Source organism: Oryctolagus cuniculus, chromosome 7 (genome assembly GCF_051225735.1).
Source record: "Oryctolagus cuniculus isolate XC-2025 breed Fujian yellow rabbit chromosome 7, ASM5122573v1, whole genome shotgun sequence".
NCBI classification, from domain to species: Eukaryota; Metazoa; Chordata; class Mammalia; order Lagomorpha; family Leporidae; genus Oryctolagus; species Oryctolagus cuniculus.
The window spans coordinates 39,594,180-39,612,176 of record NC_142873.1 but is presented as its reverse complement, the minus strand read 5'-3'; the positions used below and the strand labels follow the sequence as shown (position 1 = coordinate 39,612,176).

At 59.1% G+C, this 17,997-nt stretch overlaps 1 protein-coding gene and 1 long non-coding RNA gene across 4 annotated transcripts in view; one reads left to right on the top strand and one right to left on the bottom strand.

Moving 5' to 3' along the window:
- LOC138850517 (uncharacterized) overlaps nt 1–9,025 on the top strand; it is a 12,981-nt gene extending 3,956 nt beyond the window's left edge. Inside the window, exons 2-3 of the long non-coding RNA XR_016210498.1 lie at nt 2,141–2,283; nt 8,759–9,025. This is a non-coding gene — a long non-coding RNA (uncharacterized LOC138850517). The remainder of the gene's footprint in view (nt 1–2,140; nt 2,284–8,758) is intronic.
- IGSF9 (immunoglobulin superfamily member 9) lies at nt 78–17,997 on the bottom strand. Of its 3 annotated transcripts, none has more exons than XM_051858480.3 (21): nt 17,546–17,996; nt 15,514–15,771; nt 15,096–15,284; nt 10,347–10,499; nt 9,534–9,688; nt 9,181–9,298; nt 6,903–7,044; nt 6,648–6,793; nt 6,427–6,569; nt 5,084–5,224; nt 4,424–4,540; nt 4,061–4,211; nt 3,816–3,939; nt 3,406–3,581; nt 2,990–3,240; nt 2,748–2,832; nt 2,481–2,657; nt 2,218–2,260; nt 1,075–1,926; nt 764–882; nt 78–551 (listed from the first exon to the last, which is right to left on the bottom strand). In XM_051858480.3, the coding sequence occupies exons 2-21, from the start codon at nt 15,569–15,571 to the stop codon at nt 370–372; spliced, it is 3,522 nt and encodes a 1,173-aa protein (XP_051714440.3). In that variant the 5' UTR covers nt 15,572–15,771; nt 17,546–17,996; the 3' UTR covers nt 78–369. The 3 variants fall into 3 exon arrangements, with proteins under 3 accessions (XP_051714440.3, XP_051714441.3, XP_051714442.3); XM_051858481.3 differs by lacking the exon at nt 17,546–17,996 and adding an exon at nt 17,253–17,458; XM_051858482.3 differs by lacking the exon at nt 15,096–15,284 and having other exon boundaries at nt 17,546–17,997.

The following is a 17,997-nucleotide window of genomic DNA, read 5'->3' as shown; positions in this document are numbered from 1 at the left end:
GGATGATTCTCCTCCTCTGTAATGATTTTCCCACCTCTCCCTCAGATTCAAAACCAGGTAACACACAGAAACATTTTTCACTTTCTTTATTTACCTGTAAAAAACTTCACCCACACCACCAGCACCACACACACGTGTGTGTGCGCACACACACACAAACACACACACACAAGGGGCAGATCTAGGATCCCTATTCCAATCCCCACAGTCACCCAGGGCACCAGCACGGAAGTGTGTACATCTCACACCAAGCTCACCCCAGCCCAGTCAGGTTCTGTTGTGCACCACTGGGGCAGGAGGGAGCGAAGTCTTACTGGGGCCCTCCTTTGCAGGTCCACAAGCCTTTGTCCAGGCTCGTGTTAGGGGTGTTCACAGCAGAGTGGCCTGTTCAGGGTGGGGGGCTGGCTGCCGGTAGACTGGCAGCCGGGCCCTGGAGGCGTCTCGGCGGCGGCGGAAAGCCAAGAATTCCTCCCGAAGGGCAGCACAGCGGGCCTCGGGGCCAGATGCACGGGCTGCATCCAGCAAGCAGCCCTCCTCTGGACTTTTTATGCCTGCAAGAAGAAGGCAGGACAGTGAGGGAAGGAGCTTCAAGATCCCCCAGGGTGCTCAGCCATGAAGCTCCCTGGGACCTTCCAGCCTGCGTGAGCCAAGGAACAAGACAGTCCGGAGCAGAGGAACTGGGGCACAGGCACAGATAGGATGGCCGGGTCCTGCAGGGGGACACGCAGCCAGGAGTGCCTGCCTTTCCGAAGGGCTCACACACCTAGCTCGGGCTCTGGTTCAGGTCTCCGTGCCAGGCCCAGGTGCAGGGTCTCCAGCAATTCCATGTCCCCAGGGAATTCTGAGTCCCATTCGTAGTTCTCATCCACAGATGTGTTCCTCCTGTTAACAGTGCGGGCGAAGGAAGAGGGGATCATCACACTCGGGTTGGGCCAAGGGCTCCCCCATGAAAATCCCTGGACCTCAGCAAAAGTCCAGGGTGGGACTGGAGCCAGAGGCACAGGGTATTGGGGATGTCTGGGACCATGGAGCAGGGCTGCAGTAAGGGCAGGGGTGGGCAGGGACCGCCCTCACCTCTTGCTGACTGTCATCACATGTTCCCTTCGGGTCCACCTCTCAGGACCGCTGGCCCAGCTGCTGGTGTCCCCTGGAGCAGGACTGAGGTAGCTGCCTCCAGCAGAGGGCGCTGTGGATGGGGGCCGCAGGAAGGAGGCACTGCCTCGCCCGCTGCTCTGGCTGGTAAGGCTGCCCCGAGGGGCAGCGGGGAAAAGGCCTGGCAGCAACCGCTCCCTGAGAGTCCAGTCAGCCAGGGCTGTGTAGGGGGGTTCGGAGGCGACCCCAGCCCCCACTAGAGCCCCAGGAAGACCTGTTCTGGAGGGGGAATCTGGAGGGCGAAGGAACGATGACATGGGGCAGGGCCGGGTATCCATGTAATCCGGAGGCGGAGCAGGGCGGGGCTCCTCAAGGGGGGGCCAGTCTCCATCCACATTCATTTCTCGGAAGAAGGGCAGGCTCAGGTACTGGAGCAGGGGTCCCGGACCCGGCAGGGGACTGGGCGGGGCTGCCGGAGGGGGCCCCACGGGGCTGATGTCTGCAATGCAGAGGGGCTGGGGTGCCCCACTGGGGCTGCTGCTGCTACAGTCAAAGGACCGGACCAGCCGCCGGGCTGGCGTCCGAGGTTCTGCCCGCTCTGCGCCCGGCTTTTCTTGTGGGGGCACCCCGGTGGGTCCCATCACAAAGCGCCCATCTGGACCCCGGCTAATGGGCTCCAGAGGTAAGGGTCCCCGGCTAGGTGGCGGGTCTGGGTGGGGGCTGGCGGGGCGGGCGGGCTCTCCCCAGAGTAGACTCTGGCGCAGGCTGGGGACTGGGGATCCCTGGAGCTTCAGCTTCGCCACGCTGTCGGGGCTGCCAGAGCCGGGAGCAGAGCTAGGGAGGACAGGAGATCCAGGTCTGTAGGAGGGCGCTCGCCCGCCTCTCAGGAGCCAGGGTCAGGTCTGGAGCACAGGACAGGGCTAGGGAGAGCAGATGTGGACAGGACCAGCACAGGGCACGGCGAGAGGTGAGGGCACAGGCAACACGGGACGGCCTGAGCTGGGCCCCCTGCACTGCCTTCCATTCGGCCCTCCCTTCTCTTCTAAAGGTGCCCAAAAAGCAGCAGAGGATCCCGGGACAGCCACTGTGAGAGCAGAAGCAAGCCACAGGAATGGGGCAACTTACCGCGGAGCTGACTTCCCCGGTGGAGAGAAGAGGAGGGGTGGATCTGCAAGAGCATGCACACACAAGGTGACACAGGCAGAACCGCCAGGCCCGCGGTGCAGACCCCCTGCCGCATACCAGGCGTGCAACCCCCACAGCGCTGGGGTACCGGCTCGGCAAGCCCAGATGCAGGACTGTATGAGCGCACGCGGACCGCGCAGGAGCGGAGCTGAACCTCTGGGGGACAAGAGCTCAGGACAGGGTCCACAGCGGCGCCGCCTTACCTTGGCGCAGGCGCTTGCGGCGGCGGCGGGCGGCCCTGCGCCGGTTCATGAGGCAAGCGGCCAGGATGCTCACGAGGACGGCCACGCCCAGGAAGCAGACCCCGCCCACCACGCCGGCCAGCACTGGCTGGGGCAGGAGGCCCGGGAGCTGGGTGCGCGATGGGTAGACCTCCAGGCCTGGCAGTGCGGGAACATTGTGGGGTCAGAGCGCTTGGCCGGTTCCGGACCCTTGCGGCCCCGCTCCGGTCCCTCCCGCCAGGTTCTCACCGGTGGTGGAGACGTTGGCGGAGTTGCTGGGATCGCTGACATAGCTCCCCGCAAAGGCCACGAGGCGGAACTCGTAGAGAACATCCTGGGGATGGGTTTCCAGGAATGGGGTCAGCGCCTGGTACCGCCCACCCGGGCCCCAGTCATTGCAGTTGGGAGGTAAGAGTGAGCAGGACGTGAGAGGGAGTGGCAGGGTGAGAAAGTAGGATTTGGGGAACCAGAGCCGAGCCTCCCGCGCATACCTTGATGAGGCCTGGCACCAGCAGCTGTACGTCCGTGCCCGCCACAGCCCGGTCCAGCACCTCCCAGCCCTGGGAGCCTTGTCGTCCCTCTAGGACATAGCCATCCAGTCTCTGAGGGACCAGTTCCGGGGGATCCCAATGCAGGAGGACACCCTTGGGTGTCCTCACTGCCACCAGACCTCGGGGAGGGGACAAAGGAGGCGGCATCTCTGTTGGGGGTGGCCGGGGGGCAGGTGGTGTAGTAGGAAGCCCTGAATGGGACAGAGAGGCAGGTGAGACCAGGGACGCCCAGTGCCCCTCATCCTGCTCCCCCACCCCAGTCCTTCCACACACCTGTGCCCCATCCCACGGGGCTTCCCATATCCTGGCTTTCCCTACCTTGTCTCAGAAGCTCTGGGACGAGAGGGTGCGCTCACCTTCAGGGGCAGACAAGACGATCTCGCTGAAGGGCCCACTCCCCAGCTTGTTCTGAGCCAGGACGCTGAACTGGTACTGGGTGTGGGGCTGCAGCCCTGGCACCAGGAGGTGAGCAGCGCCCACAGGCACTGCCAGGGAGAGCCAATCGTGGTGGGCTCGGTCAGGACGCTTGGCCCTGAGGGGGCATGGAGAAATGGGGAGAGCACGTCATGAACTGGGAAGACCGAGAAGGCGTGGGGTCCATGGAGCTGGCCTCTCCCTTCCACTCAGCCATCAAAGGTTTCAGGACCTGGGCTCTGAACATCTGAACAAGGCAGAGATAGAGGGGAGGGAGGAAGGACAGAGGGCCAGGGGGATTCAGGGTGGAGAGGTGAGGCTGGCCTGGGGGATGGCAGGGCACGCCACTCACAGTGGGGTGTACCAGACGCTGAATCTCTGCAGATAGCCACCGTCAAAGCCAGGCTCCCAGGAGACGTTGGCACCCTTGGGCAAAGGCACCACGGACACATTGGTGACCACATGGGGGCTGGTGCCTGGGTAGGGGGAGTGGAAGGAGGGATGCTTGTCACATACCCCTGGCCCCCACTCATCATCAGGACCTGTGTCCTGTCCCACACAGTCTCCCCCAAGCCCTGGGCCACACCAGGCACTAACCCAGCACGTAGATGTTTGTGGAGGTGGCCACTCGGGCCACCGCATTGCTGGCACTGCATTCCCAGCGCCCGTGGGCCTCCTTGGTCAGTGGTCGCAGGACGAGGCTGCTGTTGCTGTCCACCTGGGCCTGGCCCCGCAGCCCCCGGCCCACCTACAGAACCACTGGTCAGGCCTGAGGACACACGCGGCCACCCCTCACCAAGGGTGCCACGCATCTCTCCGGGCAACTCTGCTTTCCTCCCCGCCCTGCCCCTGCAGTCCTCTCCTCCCCCCATCCTCCTCCTTCCCACAAATGCCCTGAGGTATGAAGAGGCAGGGGTGCAGCAGGCATGGATGGAAGCTGAGCAGGGTCAGAAGCCTTACCTTGGCCCAGGAGACTGTAGGAGGGGGGTCTCCCTGGGCGGAGCAGGGAATGAGTAGCTCCCGCCCTACTTCTTGGAAATATTCTTCCTTGGGCCGTTCTACAAACGCTGGGGGAGCCTGCGGGCCAGATGTGGCATTGGGAGGGTCCTGTTTCCCATCCCTCTCAAAGGCCGCCCCCTCTCTGGGCTCTGTCTGTCACATCCTATCCCTGGTCTCAACCTCGCTTTGTCCACCTCTCAACTTCTCTCTGCTCTGTGTTTCTGTTGCCCAGCACATAGGCTGGAGGGAAATACTGGGGCAGATAAAGCAGTGATGGGCCAGGGCAGGACTCTCAGGAGACGCACACCCCTCTGCACAATACCCCTCCTCCCGCCCCTTTGCTCCCTTCCTTAGAGTTCCCAAGGGAAGAAGCACAGCCCTGGTCAGTGCGAGCTGGGGAGGACAGGCCAGCCCACTCCACGGATGCGTTGTGATTGATGGTTCGCCTCCCTAGCACCATTCTTGCAGAATCCTCTGGAATGGCATCTACCAATTGCTATGGTCTCTATGGTTAACACAGACTTGGAAGGAAGCCCCTCCCTAGATGTGTCTTGTTCCCCTCAACACTACCCCCGCACGTCAGCCCAGACTTAACACATCTCTTCCGCCCTGGGGCCTCACCTTGAGCAGTACACGGGTCACGGGGGAGGGCCCGGCAGTACCCAGACTGTTGTAGGGGGTGCAGGAGTACTCTCCCAGGGCATCCTCATTTCCCAGGGCAATGAGCAGCGAGCCTTCCGTGCCCTGGGACCAACCTGGGAACTGGAGAGCAGAGGAGAAGAGCACTGGAGACAGGAACTCAGCAAGGCGTGACAGGGACAGGGACAGGCCAAGCAACAGGAGGAGGTGGTGCTGGAAACCCACACCTCTAGTCCAGGTGCACCACCCACTGCATCCCATTCCTCCAGAGAGGCCACTTCCCACGGGTGAGGCCGTGACTGCACAGCTCCAGGGGTGTCACTCAGAAAATGACAGTGTGAATGGCACACATGGTGTGTGTGTGTGGGGGGGCTCCCTGCCTGCTGGGGCCTCGCCTGACTGTCCAGCCAGTGATCCATGATAAATCCTCCATTTTCATCCTAAACCAGCTCCTTTCCTATATGAAAATCTCCTCTGCCCCCCTTGCTAGAGGACCCCTCCCACTCCTTCACTCTCCCTTCCCAAGCAAGTCATCCCAGAAAGTCCTCACGGTCTCCTTGCTAACCCCGACTTCCTGCCCTCTCTCCTGGGCCATTTCAACAGCCCCAGAAACAGCCCCAAACTCAGCTTCTAATCATGTCTCTGGTGCTGTCTTACCATTGCTGAAAGAGGCTTCACTGGCTCCGGCTGTCTTTAGACTTTTTTTTTTTTTCTAAACATCCAACAAAAATGTATTGAGTACTACAACTGTGGAAGCCCAGAGGACACTACAATTAAGAGATGCAATGCCAGGCCTCAAGGAATTTAGAGCTTCTTCAGACAAGCAAAAGATCCCAATCACCTTGGAATGAGGTAATATTAGCCCAGTGTCGACAGCTCCTCCATTTGGCCCCAGCCTGTCTTTCCAGCCTTCTCTGTACCATTCATGTCCCTGCAAGCACTGTGGCTCCCACCAAATGTACAATTCCTTCGTCCAGACATGTACTACACTTTGTCCTGCCTCTGGGCCTGCTTTCTGCATGGACTGACATCCAGCATTCCAGGTCTACTCTAGAAGTCCCAGAACTTGTCACTGATCTATCCTCAGCCAGGCCGAAGAGGCGGGCACTTGTCCATCTGTGGTCACCTAGCAAAATGTCTACATCGCTTTCCCTCCCCTTGACCCTAAGGATGGATGCCTATTGGCCCCAGCACAATATCTTGTGAGAAGTGTATGTTCCCATGTCAGTGAACTGAATTAAACTGAGCCAACTCCACCCCAGCTGTCCTTCTGACCAGCATAACGTCAAGCTAAGACCTCCCTACCCTCTACCCCAAGTCTATACCTTGTCCAGCTGCAGGGCCTGTCCATCCTTGGTCCAACTGACAAAGAGCAGTGGGGGATTGGCACGAACCGGACACCGGATCACCCCTGGCATGCCCACGGGCAGGGGTGTCTCAGGAGGCATTGCTATCACCTGGGCTGGGTCTGGAGAAAACAGTGGCAAATGAGGGGACTGGCCCAGGGGAGGGCGGCAGGCAGGGAAGGGGCCGCGGTCAGGCTTACAGAGCACAGTGAGGTAGGCAGAGGCAGAGGGCGGGTGCAGGAGGCCATTGCTGGGCACACAGGTATAGCGCCCAGCGTCATCAGGCTGGGCCGACTGTAGCCGCAGGCTCCCATCCACCAGGATCCGCACTCGGGACTGCAGGCGGCTGCAACGTGGCATGTGTGAGGAGAGGCCAGGCTGGGCCCAGTCAAGGGGCTCCCCAAGACTGTGCACCAAGTCCTTGCCTCCCGTGCTCCCGATGTGGGCAGCCATACCTAATATGGAAGACATTGGTGCCATCCTGGAACCAGCTGTAGGTGAGGTTGGTGGGGTACGCCTCAGCCTGACAGGCCAGAGACACATCCTGGGAGGCATTGACCGTGCTGTTCCTGGGGGGCACCACGATGATGGGGGCTCCTGTGGGGAGCACGAGAGGAGGGAGGTGGCTTCAGCCGGAGGGCTCCCCAGACCCTCAGGCCACTTCTACATCTGAAACATAGGGCTGGCTCTCGCAGGGCCTGGGGGAAACTTGCTCTCCATGGAACAGATCCCTTCTCTCCCCACACTCATTCCCCTTCCCAAGTTCTCCCACCCACGGGATGAAATTCCCTGCTATCAGCCCCTATCCTGCCTGTCACACCCTAAATCACCTCAGTGCCTCCACCCCCACCCAGCTGCCCCCAGGTGCTGCAGCAACCCAACTCCAGGCTCCCTTATGCCAGAACTGTCCCCTTTGGTCACAGAAGTCTGCTCAAGAACCTGCAGCCAGCCCCTGGCTCCTACCACATTAAGCTCACACTTTTTTTTTACTCGGTCTTCTGGAGCCCTGTGACCCAGTCCCCCTGCCTGGACGACCACCTGTCCACTTGTGCCTTGGGAGTCCTCTCAGAGGGCAGCTGGCTGTCCTCCCGCCATGCTCACGCCCTTTGCTCTCTAAACCTCTCAGTCTGGAATGTCTTTCCTGAGGGCCTGGCCAAGCCACACACCTCCTGCAAAATGCCTGTGACTGCTTGCTGCTCCTGACACCAGGCATTGTGCCCTTAATGACCGGGCACTGCCCTCCTTACAGCACCACGGAGAGCAACACGTGGCTGTATAGATGACAGGCCCCAGTGAAGGTAGAGTGCAGGCCTCACACAGTCATCCCTTGGTGCCCTTGGGAATTGGTTCCAGCACACCCCCACCCATGGCTACAAAGATCTGTGGGTGCTCAAGTCCCTTACACACAACTGTATGTGCACAGAACCTATACCAGCCGCCCGGATGCTTTAAATCATCTCCTGCTTATTTACAATACCCAAGACTCCATAAATGCCACGTAAACAGTTGTTACACTGTTTAGGAAATAACGACAAGGAAAAAAGGCCTGTATATGTTCAGTATCAGTGCAAGCTTTTCCCCCTCAAATATTTTCTATTTTTTTTTAAGATTTATTTATTTATTTGAAAGTCAGGGTTACACAGAGAGAGGAGAGGAGAGAGAGAGAGAGGTCTTCCATCCACTGGTTCACTTCCCAATTAGCCGCAACAGCCGGAGCTGTGCTGATCTGAAGCCAGGAGCCAGGAGCCTCCTCTGGGTCTCCTATGTGTGTGCAGAGACCCAAGCACTTGGGCCATCCTGTACTGCTTTCCCAGGCCATAGCAGAGAGCTGTATCAGAAGTGGAACAGCCAGGACTAGAACCGGTGCCCATATGGGATGCCAGTGCTTTAGGCGAGGGCGTTAACCCGCTGAGCCGCAGTGCCAGCCCCCCCAAATATTTTCAATCCATGCCTGCTGGAATGCATGTATGTGGAACTCAGGGATACAGTGAGGCCAACGCATCTCTTCTAAAGGGAAGGTCTCAGCCAGGTTAGCTGTGCTCAGCTGAGCCCAACTGAATTCCAGTAACAGTCATTGATATAGATGAGAATAGGGCTCCGTGGTGTCAGGAGGTTCACAGCCTCACACCAGCATGCATGCCCCCTTTTCATTGTAACATTGTTGAGTACTAAGTGGTTATTTGACTATTGATTCTTTCTTTTAAGATGTGCCAGGGCTGGCATTGTGGTGCAGGTTAAGCCACAGCTTGCAACCATGGCATCCCATATTGGGGTGCTAATTCAAGTCCTGTTTTCTCTGCTTCCAATCCAGCTCCCTGCTAATGCACCTGGGAAAGCAGCACAAGGTGGCCCATGTGCGTGGACCCCCACACCCATGAAGGAGACCTGGAAGAGGCTTCTGGCTCCTGGCTTCAGCCTGGCCCAGCCACAGCTGTTGTGGCCATTTGGGGAGTGAACCAGCAAAGAGAAAACTCTCTCTCTCCCCTTTGATATCTGTTTTCCTCCCTCCTTCCCCCCCCACCCCCGTCTTCTGTCACATTGCCTTTCAAATAAATAAATAATCTTAAAAAAAAAAAAACTAAGTGAAGATGCTGGTTTCAGGCAACAGCTTATGCCACAGCCCCCTCACCTCCCATGGCACAAGTCTTGCCCACCCTGCTGTGTGCCTCCCGAGCCACAGGTCCCAATCCTCCCACACAGGAAGCCCTGGTTCCAGCCCTCCCCGCAGAGAACCTAGCACCAGCAGCTGGGTGGCATGGGTGGCGCTGCCCTCGGTGCTGGAGGCCTGGCAGGTGTAGACCCCAGAGCTGCCACGCTGCACCCGCCGGATCCACAGCGTCCCGTTCTGCACCTGGGGAAGGAGTTGGGTAAGGCAGGTCCCTCTAGTCACAGCCTCAGATCCTGTACTTCCAAGGCTGGCCAGCAGAGGGAGGCAGCACCCCAGGCTCTGGGCAGCTAATGCAAGCCCCTCCTCCATCCCACCTCTTCCCAGGCCTCGACCCACTCAGTCCTCCAGCTCTACTCCCAGGCCCCCATACTCCCTTCACACTCTAGCTGGCCCACTCTGCCTACGCCCCAAGACTCACTTGCACTTGACCCTGGCCCTGGCCAAGGTCCTGTCCTCGGAGTTTCCAAGTCACGTGAGGCTGGGGGCTGCCGCGGGCCACACAGCGCAGGGTGACAGGCTCCAGTTCCTGTACTTCCAGCACCAGGGGAGGCGTCTCCTGGAATTGAGGGGGTGCTGCGGGGGAGAGAGGCATCAGGGGTTGCCAGAGGGGCTCGCAGCTGGAAGAGCATTGTGCAAGGGCCAGGGGACCACTCAGGGCTGCAGCCATCACTGTCTAGCTCTGGGCCACGTAAGGCAGGCAGCAGCCCATTTCCATGCACTGGCTTGTGCCAGTGAGCACAGGCTGCACTGTTCTGGGAGTCAGGAAGCCAGGTCTCTGATGCTGCTAATGAGGGGAACAACCAAGCCCCTGGGAGCCCCACTCCCTCCCACCTGTGGAACAGGAAGAGTGACTGTGCCCTCCCTCCTTAGGGGTGAGACAGAATTAATGTAACAAGGTGTTTTAAAAACACAGTGTTGTATTTCACTCACAGACCAAGGGGCTCCCCACACACCAACCTATCTCCTGGGTCAGGGAGGCAGGAGGGGAGAGGAGGAGGAAATTCCCGAAAGAGACCTAGAAGGCTGCTCTGATTCAGATTTGAAGAACTGAAAAAGGGTGGGAGTTGGGGGGAGGGGGAAAACACAACCACTGAGCAAACAGGGTGTGTCCGGAAGGGAGGGGGTCCTGGAACTGCTTGTGGGATAGAAAGAGAACTCCCTCTTCCCCTTTCTCCCTCCAGCCAGGGGTCCCCACAGTGGCCCTCCCCTCCCTTTCTCCCCAGCTTCATACAGTTGACTGTCAAGTGGACCCAGGAGCCGTTGGCAAAGTCCTCTTCGGGGCTGTGCTGGTCCAGGAAGAGCACGCGGCACTCGTACCAGCCCTGGTCTTCCACCCGCAGCCCCTCGATCTGCAGCGATGCCCCCCTTTGCAGCCGGACTCGTCCTGAGGAAGGGGCCCTGAATCAAAGGTGCTGAAGGGACCCCATGGGAGCCTCAAACCCCTGGACACAATGTTCAGAGCAGTCTCAGTCTGCCCAGGTGTGCTGAGAGCAGGGTCTGCAGAGGCACAGATGGGGTTGGGATCACTGAGGGCAGCGCCCTGCATTCAGCTCTCTGACCACGTCAGGTCTGACTTCAAATAGACAGACACCCAGGAGGCAGCAGGTGGATGAACTGCTCCGATGAACGCTTCCTGAGCTGTTCTGGGGAGGGGAGGGCCAAGCACTTGCTCCCCTACCCCACCCCCCACCCCCAGGGAATCTTACTCAGTCCACCTACAAAGGGGGCTGTTTTTGGGAAAGCAACACAGGGACTCCCAGAGGACCCTGTCTCCGGAAGCCTCAGCAGTGTCTGGGGCCCTAGCAGGGCCCCAGACCCCGCCTGCCAAAGCCCCTAATCCCCTAGGGCTATTATCAGCAGCCTAAGCGCCTTAGGGTGGCCAGAGTCCAGCCCAGCCAGGCAGCAAAGTCAGCAGCCTCTCTGCCCAGCCCCTCCGCGCCCCAGGGCACTCCAGTCCCAGCTGACTGAACAGCTCCACAAAGCCACACAACCACAGCCCAGGCAGACAGCTCCTCTCCACCCTCAGCACCCATACCATGCCACCAGGCTCAGGCTGAGGGCACCCTCAGCACCCTCCTCTGATGGGAGCCCACATCCCAGACAGCTTCTCAGGCCCCTGGCAGTGCAGCCTGATGAGAAAGGCGCCCCTTGGGAGCCAGATGGACCTAGGCACAAGCCCAGATCTTCTGTGTACCCCGCTGGGTGAGCTATCTAACTCAGTTTCCTCGTCTAGAACAGTGAGAGAACAGAAAACCCCTGGGGAGGTGTGGAGGGGAGAGAGAGGGTAGGGAAGGAAGGCAGCACAGTGCCTGGCATCCGTGAGTGCTTGGATAGAGGCTGTTGAACAAATGAATGGGCTCAAGGTTTGAGATCAGAGGGCTGCACCCAAGACTGGCCCTGTCCCTTATCTGGTAACACATCTCTCCCTGCATCAGTGGACCGCACCACCCACCCCGAGTCAGCTGACCAGAAACTTGCTATCACCTGGATTCCTCTATTACCCCACAGCTACATACTTGCTCAATCCCACCTCCTAAATATGTTCATTTCCTTATTTATGTATTCACCTTGACACCTGTAGGATCTCTCACCTGGGCTACTCCAACAGATAACTAACAGGTCTTCCTGCCCACAACCTCCTCCCTTGTTGCCCACCCTGACCTTGGCCTCTGAGATGGACAGATGACACTTGCTACAGCCTGTGGGGTAGGAAAAGTCCTTTAGCCCTGCACCCACCTCAGCCCTCCTTGGAGCTGCTGGTACATTCACCCCTCCAATCTGCTTCTGTTCTGCCTCCTGAGTGACTTTGCCGAAAGAGAACTGAGTGAAGAGAGTGACCAAGCTGAGGCTGACTTGGGTCTTTTTGTCCCCCCCCCCAAGAATGTGTTCCAGGGGTGTGGAGTCTCTGGTATGGGTGGACCTGCTTACAGGGCTGGATGTTTAACTTCCCTCCCTGAGATAAGACTAGGCCCAGCAGGTAAATATTTAACATAACCATACCCTCCACCACCACCCACCCCCCATAGGATTCCTCAGGAACCCCAAGCTGCCTGCCCACTTAGCCCTGAGGATCTCTTCTATGCCCATAGCCATATGACTGCCACCTCTTCTATGTCCCACAGGATAGTAGCACTTCATTATGTTGACCTAGCACTACAGAGAAGGAAGGAAAGAGACTGAGTATAGGCCACATAGTAAGTGTTAGGCATTGTTACTAATCTTCTCAAGAATTCCATTATAGATGAAGGAACTAATGTTAAGTTTCTGTCCATGGGTGGTAAGTAACAAAACCAGGCCAGTTCCCACATGCAGTGTGCTCTCTCCACACAGCTCTGCGGGTAAGATCCAGTGACGTTCAAGGCACCAAGCATCATCTGTGTATTCTCACTCCAGAGATGCTGGGAGCCCACGGGTAACAGTCTCAAATGTCTACTTCTCAGGATATGCAGTGGAGCATACTCTGTGCCCCAACTGCTCTGTGAGACGTGGGCTGCTGGACCTGGATGTTGCAGAAGAGCAGGGAGGTGTCCAGGGGCAGCATTCCCAAGTTCCCCTGATTCCTGCGCCCACTTCCCAGAAGTCTGTCTTTCCCAGTGGACTTTGGATCTTCCCAGTGCCGGGGTATATGTAGGAAACCAGAGTCTTGTCTCTATCTCAAGCTTTCAGGAGCCAGGGAACCCATACTCAGGTACACAAGCAGGTGTATACCCTCTATACTCTCAGAAATTCGGTGGTGCTAGCCGTGCCTAGACATTGCACCATGCAGCCAGGGGAGTAAGGAAGGCTTCTGGGAGACTTGCATTAGGCAGAGGAGAGGATTTGGGAGGATAAAAGGGAATAAGGGGAAGTCAGTAGAGTGACTGTGGGAGTTCTTGATGGAGAATGAGATAACCAGATTTTATCGAGTAACTCAGGCCACTGAGAAAATGCAGGCGGCATCTTAATAACACCCCCCAAAATGGAGCACCAAAGCCAAGGTTTAAGGCCAGTCCCAGGGATGCAAAGACTTGGTTGGAGAGCCCTCCCAGGAGAGATGGGGAAGACTGGGACCAGGGTGCCAGTGACAGTTTCACACCAAGCTGAGCACACGACACCCTGCAGCTAACTGAATCCTAACCTTTTGCTCTCGCTTGCTTTATGCTGCTTTTTGCTACTTTTGCATTAGTTTGTCGACCCAGTCTCCTCTGCTGGATGCCTTCTAGAATCCTCAAAGACTGGAAGCTTTCCCACAGTGCTCAACAGCCGTCCCCGTTCCCGTGGCTCCCCACACATTCTAGGCCACCAGTCTCACGCACAGTCCCAAGCCCATCTCCCCTCCACTGGCCAGAGAGTTTATGACAGAATGGCATTGTCCTTAGCAACCTCCACCTCCTGTTGCTTAGCAACTGCAGTCCGGAGTCCCCTACACAAAGGCTGAGAGGCCCCTTCCACACTGTGAGGCAGTCAAAGGGTTAATGGGCTCAGGGGCCTCCCTGCGGGGGTCCTGACTCCCCTAGACCAGTTCAGACCTGACCAGGAGCTCCAGGCCAGCAGGGGTGGGAACAGAGGGTAGGGGCGGCAAGAAAGCCCCACAGGTTGCTGCTTACAGCCCTTGTGGCTCAAGGAACGACACAGGGACCAAAGGAAAACCCACTGGTCATGAAGTCGCCAGCCGCCCAGTGGCTTGTTGGCCTGAGGCACTTCATGACAAGACAGAAGCTGGAGCAAAGGAAAAGTTTCACATCTCCCTGGTGGGGTCCCAGGAAAAGCCCTTCTCCCACTTCTCCTGCACCTCCCGCTTGCCTTGCCCCCTCCTTCTCCCCAAGGCTGGGGGCGCTGTCAATCTGTCCAGCCTCAGCCCCTCCCAGGGTAGCCCCAAACCCCTCCCAGGCTGGTGCAGCCAGAGGCAGAGAGGGAGGGGGCTGGCGGGCACAAGCCGATTTTCTCCACTGCACTAATTGGGGTCGGCTCTCACCCGTTCCCACAGGCCTTGTGTAGACACACACACACACACTCCCACCAGGCTGTTTGCCAATAACTGCCCCCACTCGAAAATAAACTCTTCCCTTCCGATGCACCTGCCCGCGCCTCCTCCCCTCTCTGCTCGGCCCACCCCGTGGCAAGAGCTCAGCCAATCCCAGGGCTTCCCTCAGGATTCAAACCAAAGAGGCAAAAGGCGGGAGCCCACCATCCACACCCAGGTGGCCTTCCCTGGGCCTCCCCTCCAAGGAGGGGGCAACAGGGCTCTCTCTGGCCCAGCAGCCCAGGCCCATCCTTGGACCTCCCACAAGGCCCTCTGAGCAGTGGAGCTAAACCGCTCAGATTAAGGCTCCATCTGGGATTGGAAAGAGGCTGAGCCACTCGAGGGAGCCAGCTGGGGCACAGCAGAAGGCTGCAGGGGGGCCAAGTCTGCACAGGAGCCCACCCCACCCCGAGGCAGCACCCCAGCCCTGTGCTATTCAGGCGCTGACTTTCGGGGAGTGAGGCCACCCACCCACCCGCAATGTGCACCTGCCCTTCTGCAGTAAGAATCAGGCTGAGCCTCCACTGAGCAGCAGAGAGGCCGCAGCCCCATTCACCCTGTGGCCCATCCGCCCACCCTTAGAAGACTGAGCTAGGACTGAAGACAGTGGATAGGAGAGGACACGGAGTGAGCAGATAGGGCCAAGTAGGGGAGACAGTGGAAGAGGGGCCTGCCATCTGGGAGGTTTCAAGATGAGACCTGGAAAGAGCGGTTAGCTACTCAGATCAGGGCTGCAGATCCCCTCTGGAACAGACTACCTGGAGCTCCCAACAGCACAGCCATCACCTTGTGCAAGCGCATGCACGCAAGCATGTGTAAATGAAAGGATCCTAAAGCGAATTAACACTGCCTGGGACAGAACTGGGCCTGTTAAACGGGGTCAAGGCAGTGGAGCTGGGGATGAGAGTGGGGCAGCGACAGAGCAGTTGATATGCGGCCTCGGCCCCACTCTACCTCCCTCCTAAGCAGAAGGCTTACCCACGTAATCAGGGTCGATGCGCGGGGAGTAGAGGCCAAACTGGATGAAGATGGGAAGCAGGAATCCAAAGCGCAGCCACTCGATGACGTGCAGGGGCGGCCGGCCGGCCGGGGGCAGCAGGTCGCAGCCCAGCACAACACTCTCCCCAGCCCGGCCCACCACAGAGACCACCTCAGGCTTCCCTCGACCTGCAAGGTGGGTTGGCAGCAGGGCACAGCGGGGGGCTGGAGTCAGGGCTGGGACAAGAGGCTCCATCCGTACCTCTGTAGGCTTCCCAGGACTCTGGGGGGCAGCAGGATCCCCCAACTTCTCCAGGACCAGTCCCAGTCCTCCCCTCCCGTCCCGTGTTAACAAAGAACCTCTTGGGGGACACCAGCTACCCGTTGGGAGTTCTTGAACCACAGGGACGCAGCTCACCGTCAGCCCCCTGGCTGATGATCAGGCTGAGGATGGCCAGACTGAGGCACCAAACCATAGCCCAGCTCTCCCGCTTACCCGGCCCCTCCTAGCCACAGGAGCTCAGTTGGAGGGGCCGAGTGAGGTCTTCTGCCCAGCACGCTGGGGTCGCTTCTGTTGATGGGCCTCAGTAGCAGCTTTCCGCTCCCACTCGTCCAAACTCTAAGGGTTTGGCTCATGCAACCCCTCCAGACGCTGTTCTCTGAAGAACCACCAGATCTAGAAGCAAGGGCAAGGCAACACACAGGGCTGGTCAATCCTGGAGCCCAGAAGATGTACCAAAAGACGTCAGAGCTAGCATGGCAGCACTGGGAGCAAGGTAAGGGGGAGAGGGGAGTTGGGAAGATCTTAAGGAAAGCAGAGGGATTCTGGGGGTGCTAAGGGTTTTCTAAGAGCCTTGGAAAACAGCTGGGAGAGAGTTGGGGCTGCTTCCACACTTGGAAGAAGATTTTTCAGGGAAGCATGGAAAATTAAGACCCCCCATGGCCCAGGCTGTCCCTTCTCTTTCCTTACTACTGATGCTAGCAAGGTCACAGACAGCAAGATGGAACCCATCCTCTCATCTCCACCCTACTGTGACCAACAAGACCCTGAGGATCTCTGCTCAGGCAGCAGGGGCCAGTCTAAGGCATTAGAATCCAGGCCCCTCAGTGCTCTCGCCCCCCAAAATGGCCCCTAGGGCACCCCCCACAACCATTTGCTCTATTTCCCATCCTCTATGAAGACTGCTAGAAGCTGGGGACCCTGTGGCCTCTTTCTCCACTCAGCCTCCCCAATTCTGCTTTGGCAGTGAGTGAGCCAGTCACAGCAGAGAGGAGGAGCTGCCTCCCTCAACTGCTGGTCTGGGGCCCAGGCAGCATCCCCCAGGTCTGGGCAAGTCCTAGGGTTGGCAGCTGGCCCACCCTCTCCCTCATGCCGCCAGGCAGCTCTCCCTCCACCAGGTACCAGGCCCAGGTGCCTGAGCCCAACTCCACCCACTCCTTCCCTCCAACATCCTCAGGGTGCTGAGTTTGCCCAGCCCTCCCCTCCACAACCCTGGGGGCATGCTTCATGAGTGGTTGAAGTGCCCGTGGGCGCTCAGTTGCACACAATGAGCCCTGGGCATGGCAGGCAGGAACTTCTGAAAGTCTTACCCACCAGGTCCTAGGGCAGCCTGGGCCAGGCAAGGCAGGCTGGAATGTGCTGGGGCCTCCACCTGACCTCACAGCTCAGCACAGGCCATAAAACATCCACCACATGCCAGTCAGATCCCTGCCTCTACTTAGGGCTGGTACATCTCACTCACTCCTGGCAATTCCCCCCCAGGCATTCCCCCTGCTTCCTGCTGCCTCAGCCGGCTATCCCATACTTTCCTGAAAACCCTTTTTTCCAAGTGTAGAAATCCCCAATTCTTTCCTGAGCCAACTGTGTGAGACCCAGGCATCCCCAGAATGGGATGCATTTCCTAAGATCTTTCCAACACCCGAACCCCCACCATTTCCACCCCACTCCTCCTCTTTCCAGTCTCCCCATTCTCCCAGGACTCCCTGCCCAGTTATCCCCACTTCTCAACCCTCTCACACCCGATCTCCAACTGCGGCAGGACCCTTCCCGGTCTCCTCCTGAAAATGCACCCTCCCCCCCTTCTCCCCATCCTCTCCTCCCGGGAATTCCCCTCCCGGAATCCCTGCCTCAGCCCACAATACACTTCTGATGCCCACCTCAGCAATCGCCTCTCCCCCGCATCCTCTGGCCCCTTGGAACTCCTCGCGCCTTCGGAGCCCACCGGGAACTGCTCCGTATTACCGCCAGACGGCCTCCAGTTCCCCAGGACCCCCGCTCGCCCACCAACGATTCCACCTCACTCCCCGGAACTCCCCTAGTTCTACTCCCCATAGAATCCCACTTCTCTCCAGAGCTCCCCGCCTTCTGCGGTCCCCCGCAACTCTACCCCGCTCTTCTCGCCCCCGCCAGTACCCCCACTTCTATGCCCCCAGGACGCCCCCGCCCTCACCTGCTCTGCACCGCTCGGTTCCACTCCCGCAGCCACACAATAGGGGGCGGACCCGCCTCCCCGCCTCGGATGCCCCGAGCGCCTCCCGTCGCCCTGGAGACCGCCTAGCCCCCTCCCGCGGCGGCCAATGGGCGCCGACAGAGGGCGAGGCGAGGCGGGCGGGACCCTGCGCCGCCTGGGAGTTGTAGTTTCGGGAGAGGACTCGGCGGCACGTGGTTCCTGGTCGCCCCCTCGTGGAGCTCTGTCCAATCAAGCTGGCAAAGGCGAGAGGGCCGCTTCCCGCCGCCTGCCAAGTGGGGCTGCCGGGTCAGGCGGTGCTCCGGGGGTCGCGGGGGCCGGCCCCTGAGCAGACTCCGAGCGCGCCCGTCTTCGTTAGTAACCTGCCTCCGACCCTCTCTGTCCTAACTGACGAGCCGCGACGCCTGAAATCTGAGCCTGGGGCCCGGGAGCCA

Coding starts and splice junctions, on each gene's coding strand:
- IGSF9 (XM_051858480.3), bottom strand. CDS start 15,571: ATGGTTTGGTGCCTCAGTCTGGCCATCCTCAGCCTGATCATCAGCCAG. Junction 4,541..5,083: donor TGACCCGTGTACTGCTCAAG/GTGAGGCCCCAG, acceptor TCTGGCCCGCAG/GCTCCCCCAGCGTTTGTAGA. Junction 2,261..2,480: donor CCGCAAGCGCCTGCGCCAAG/GTAAGGCGGCGC, acceptor ATGCTCTTGCAG/ATCCACCCCTCCTCTTCTCT.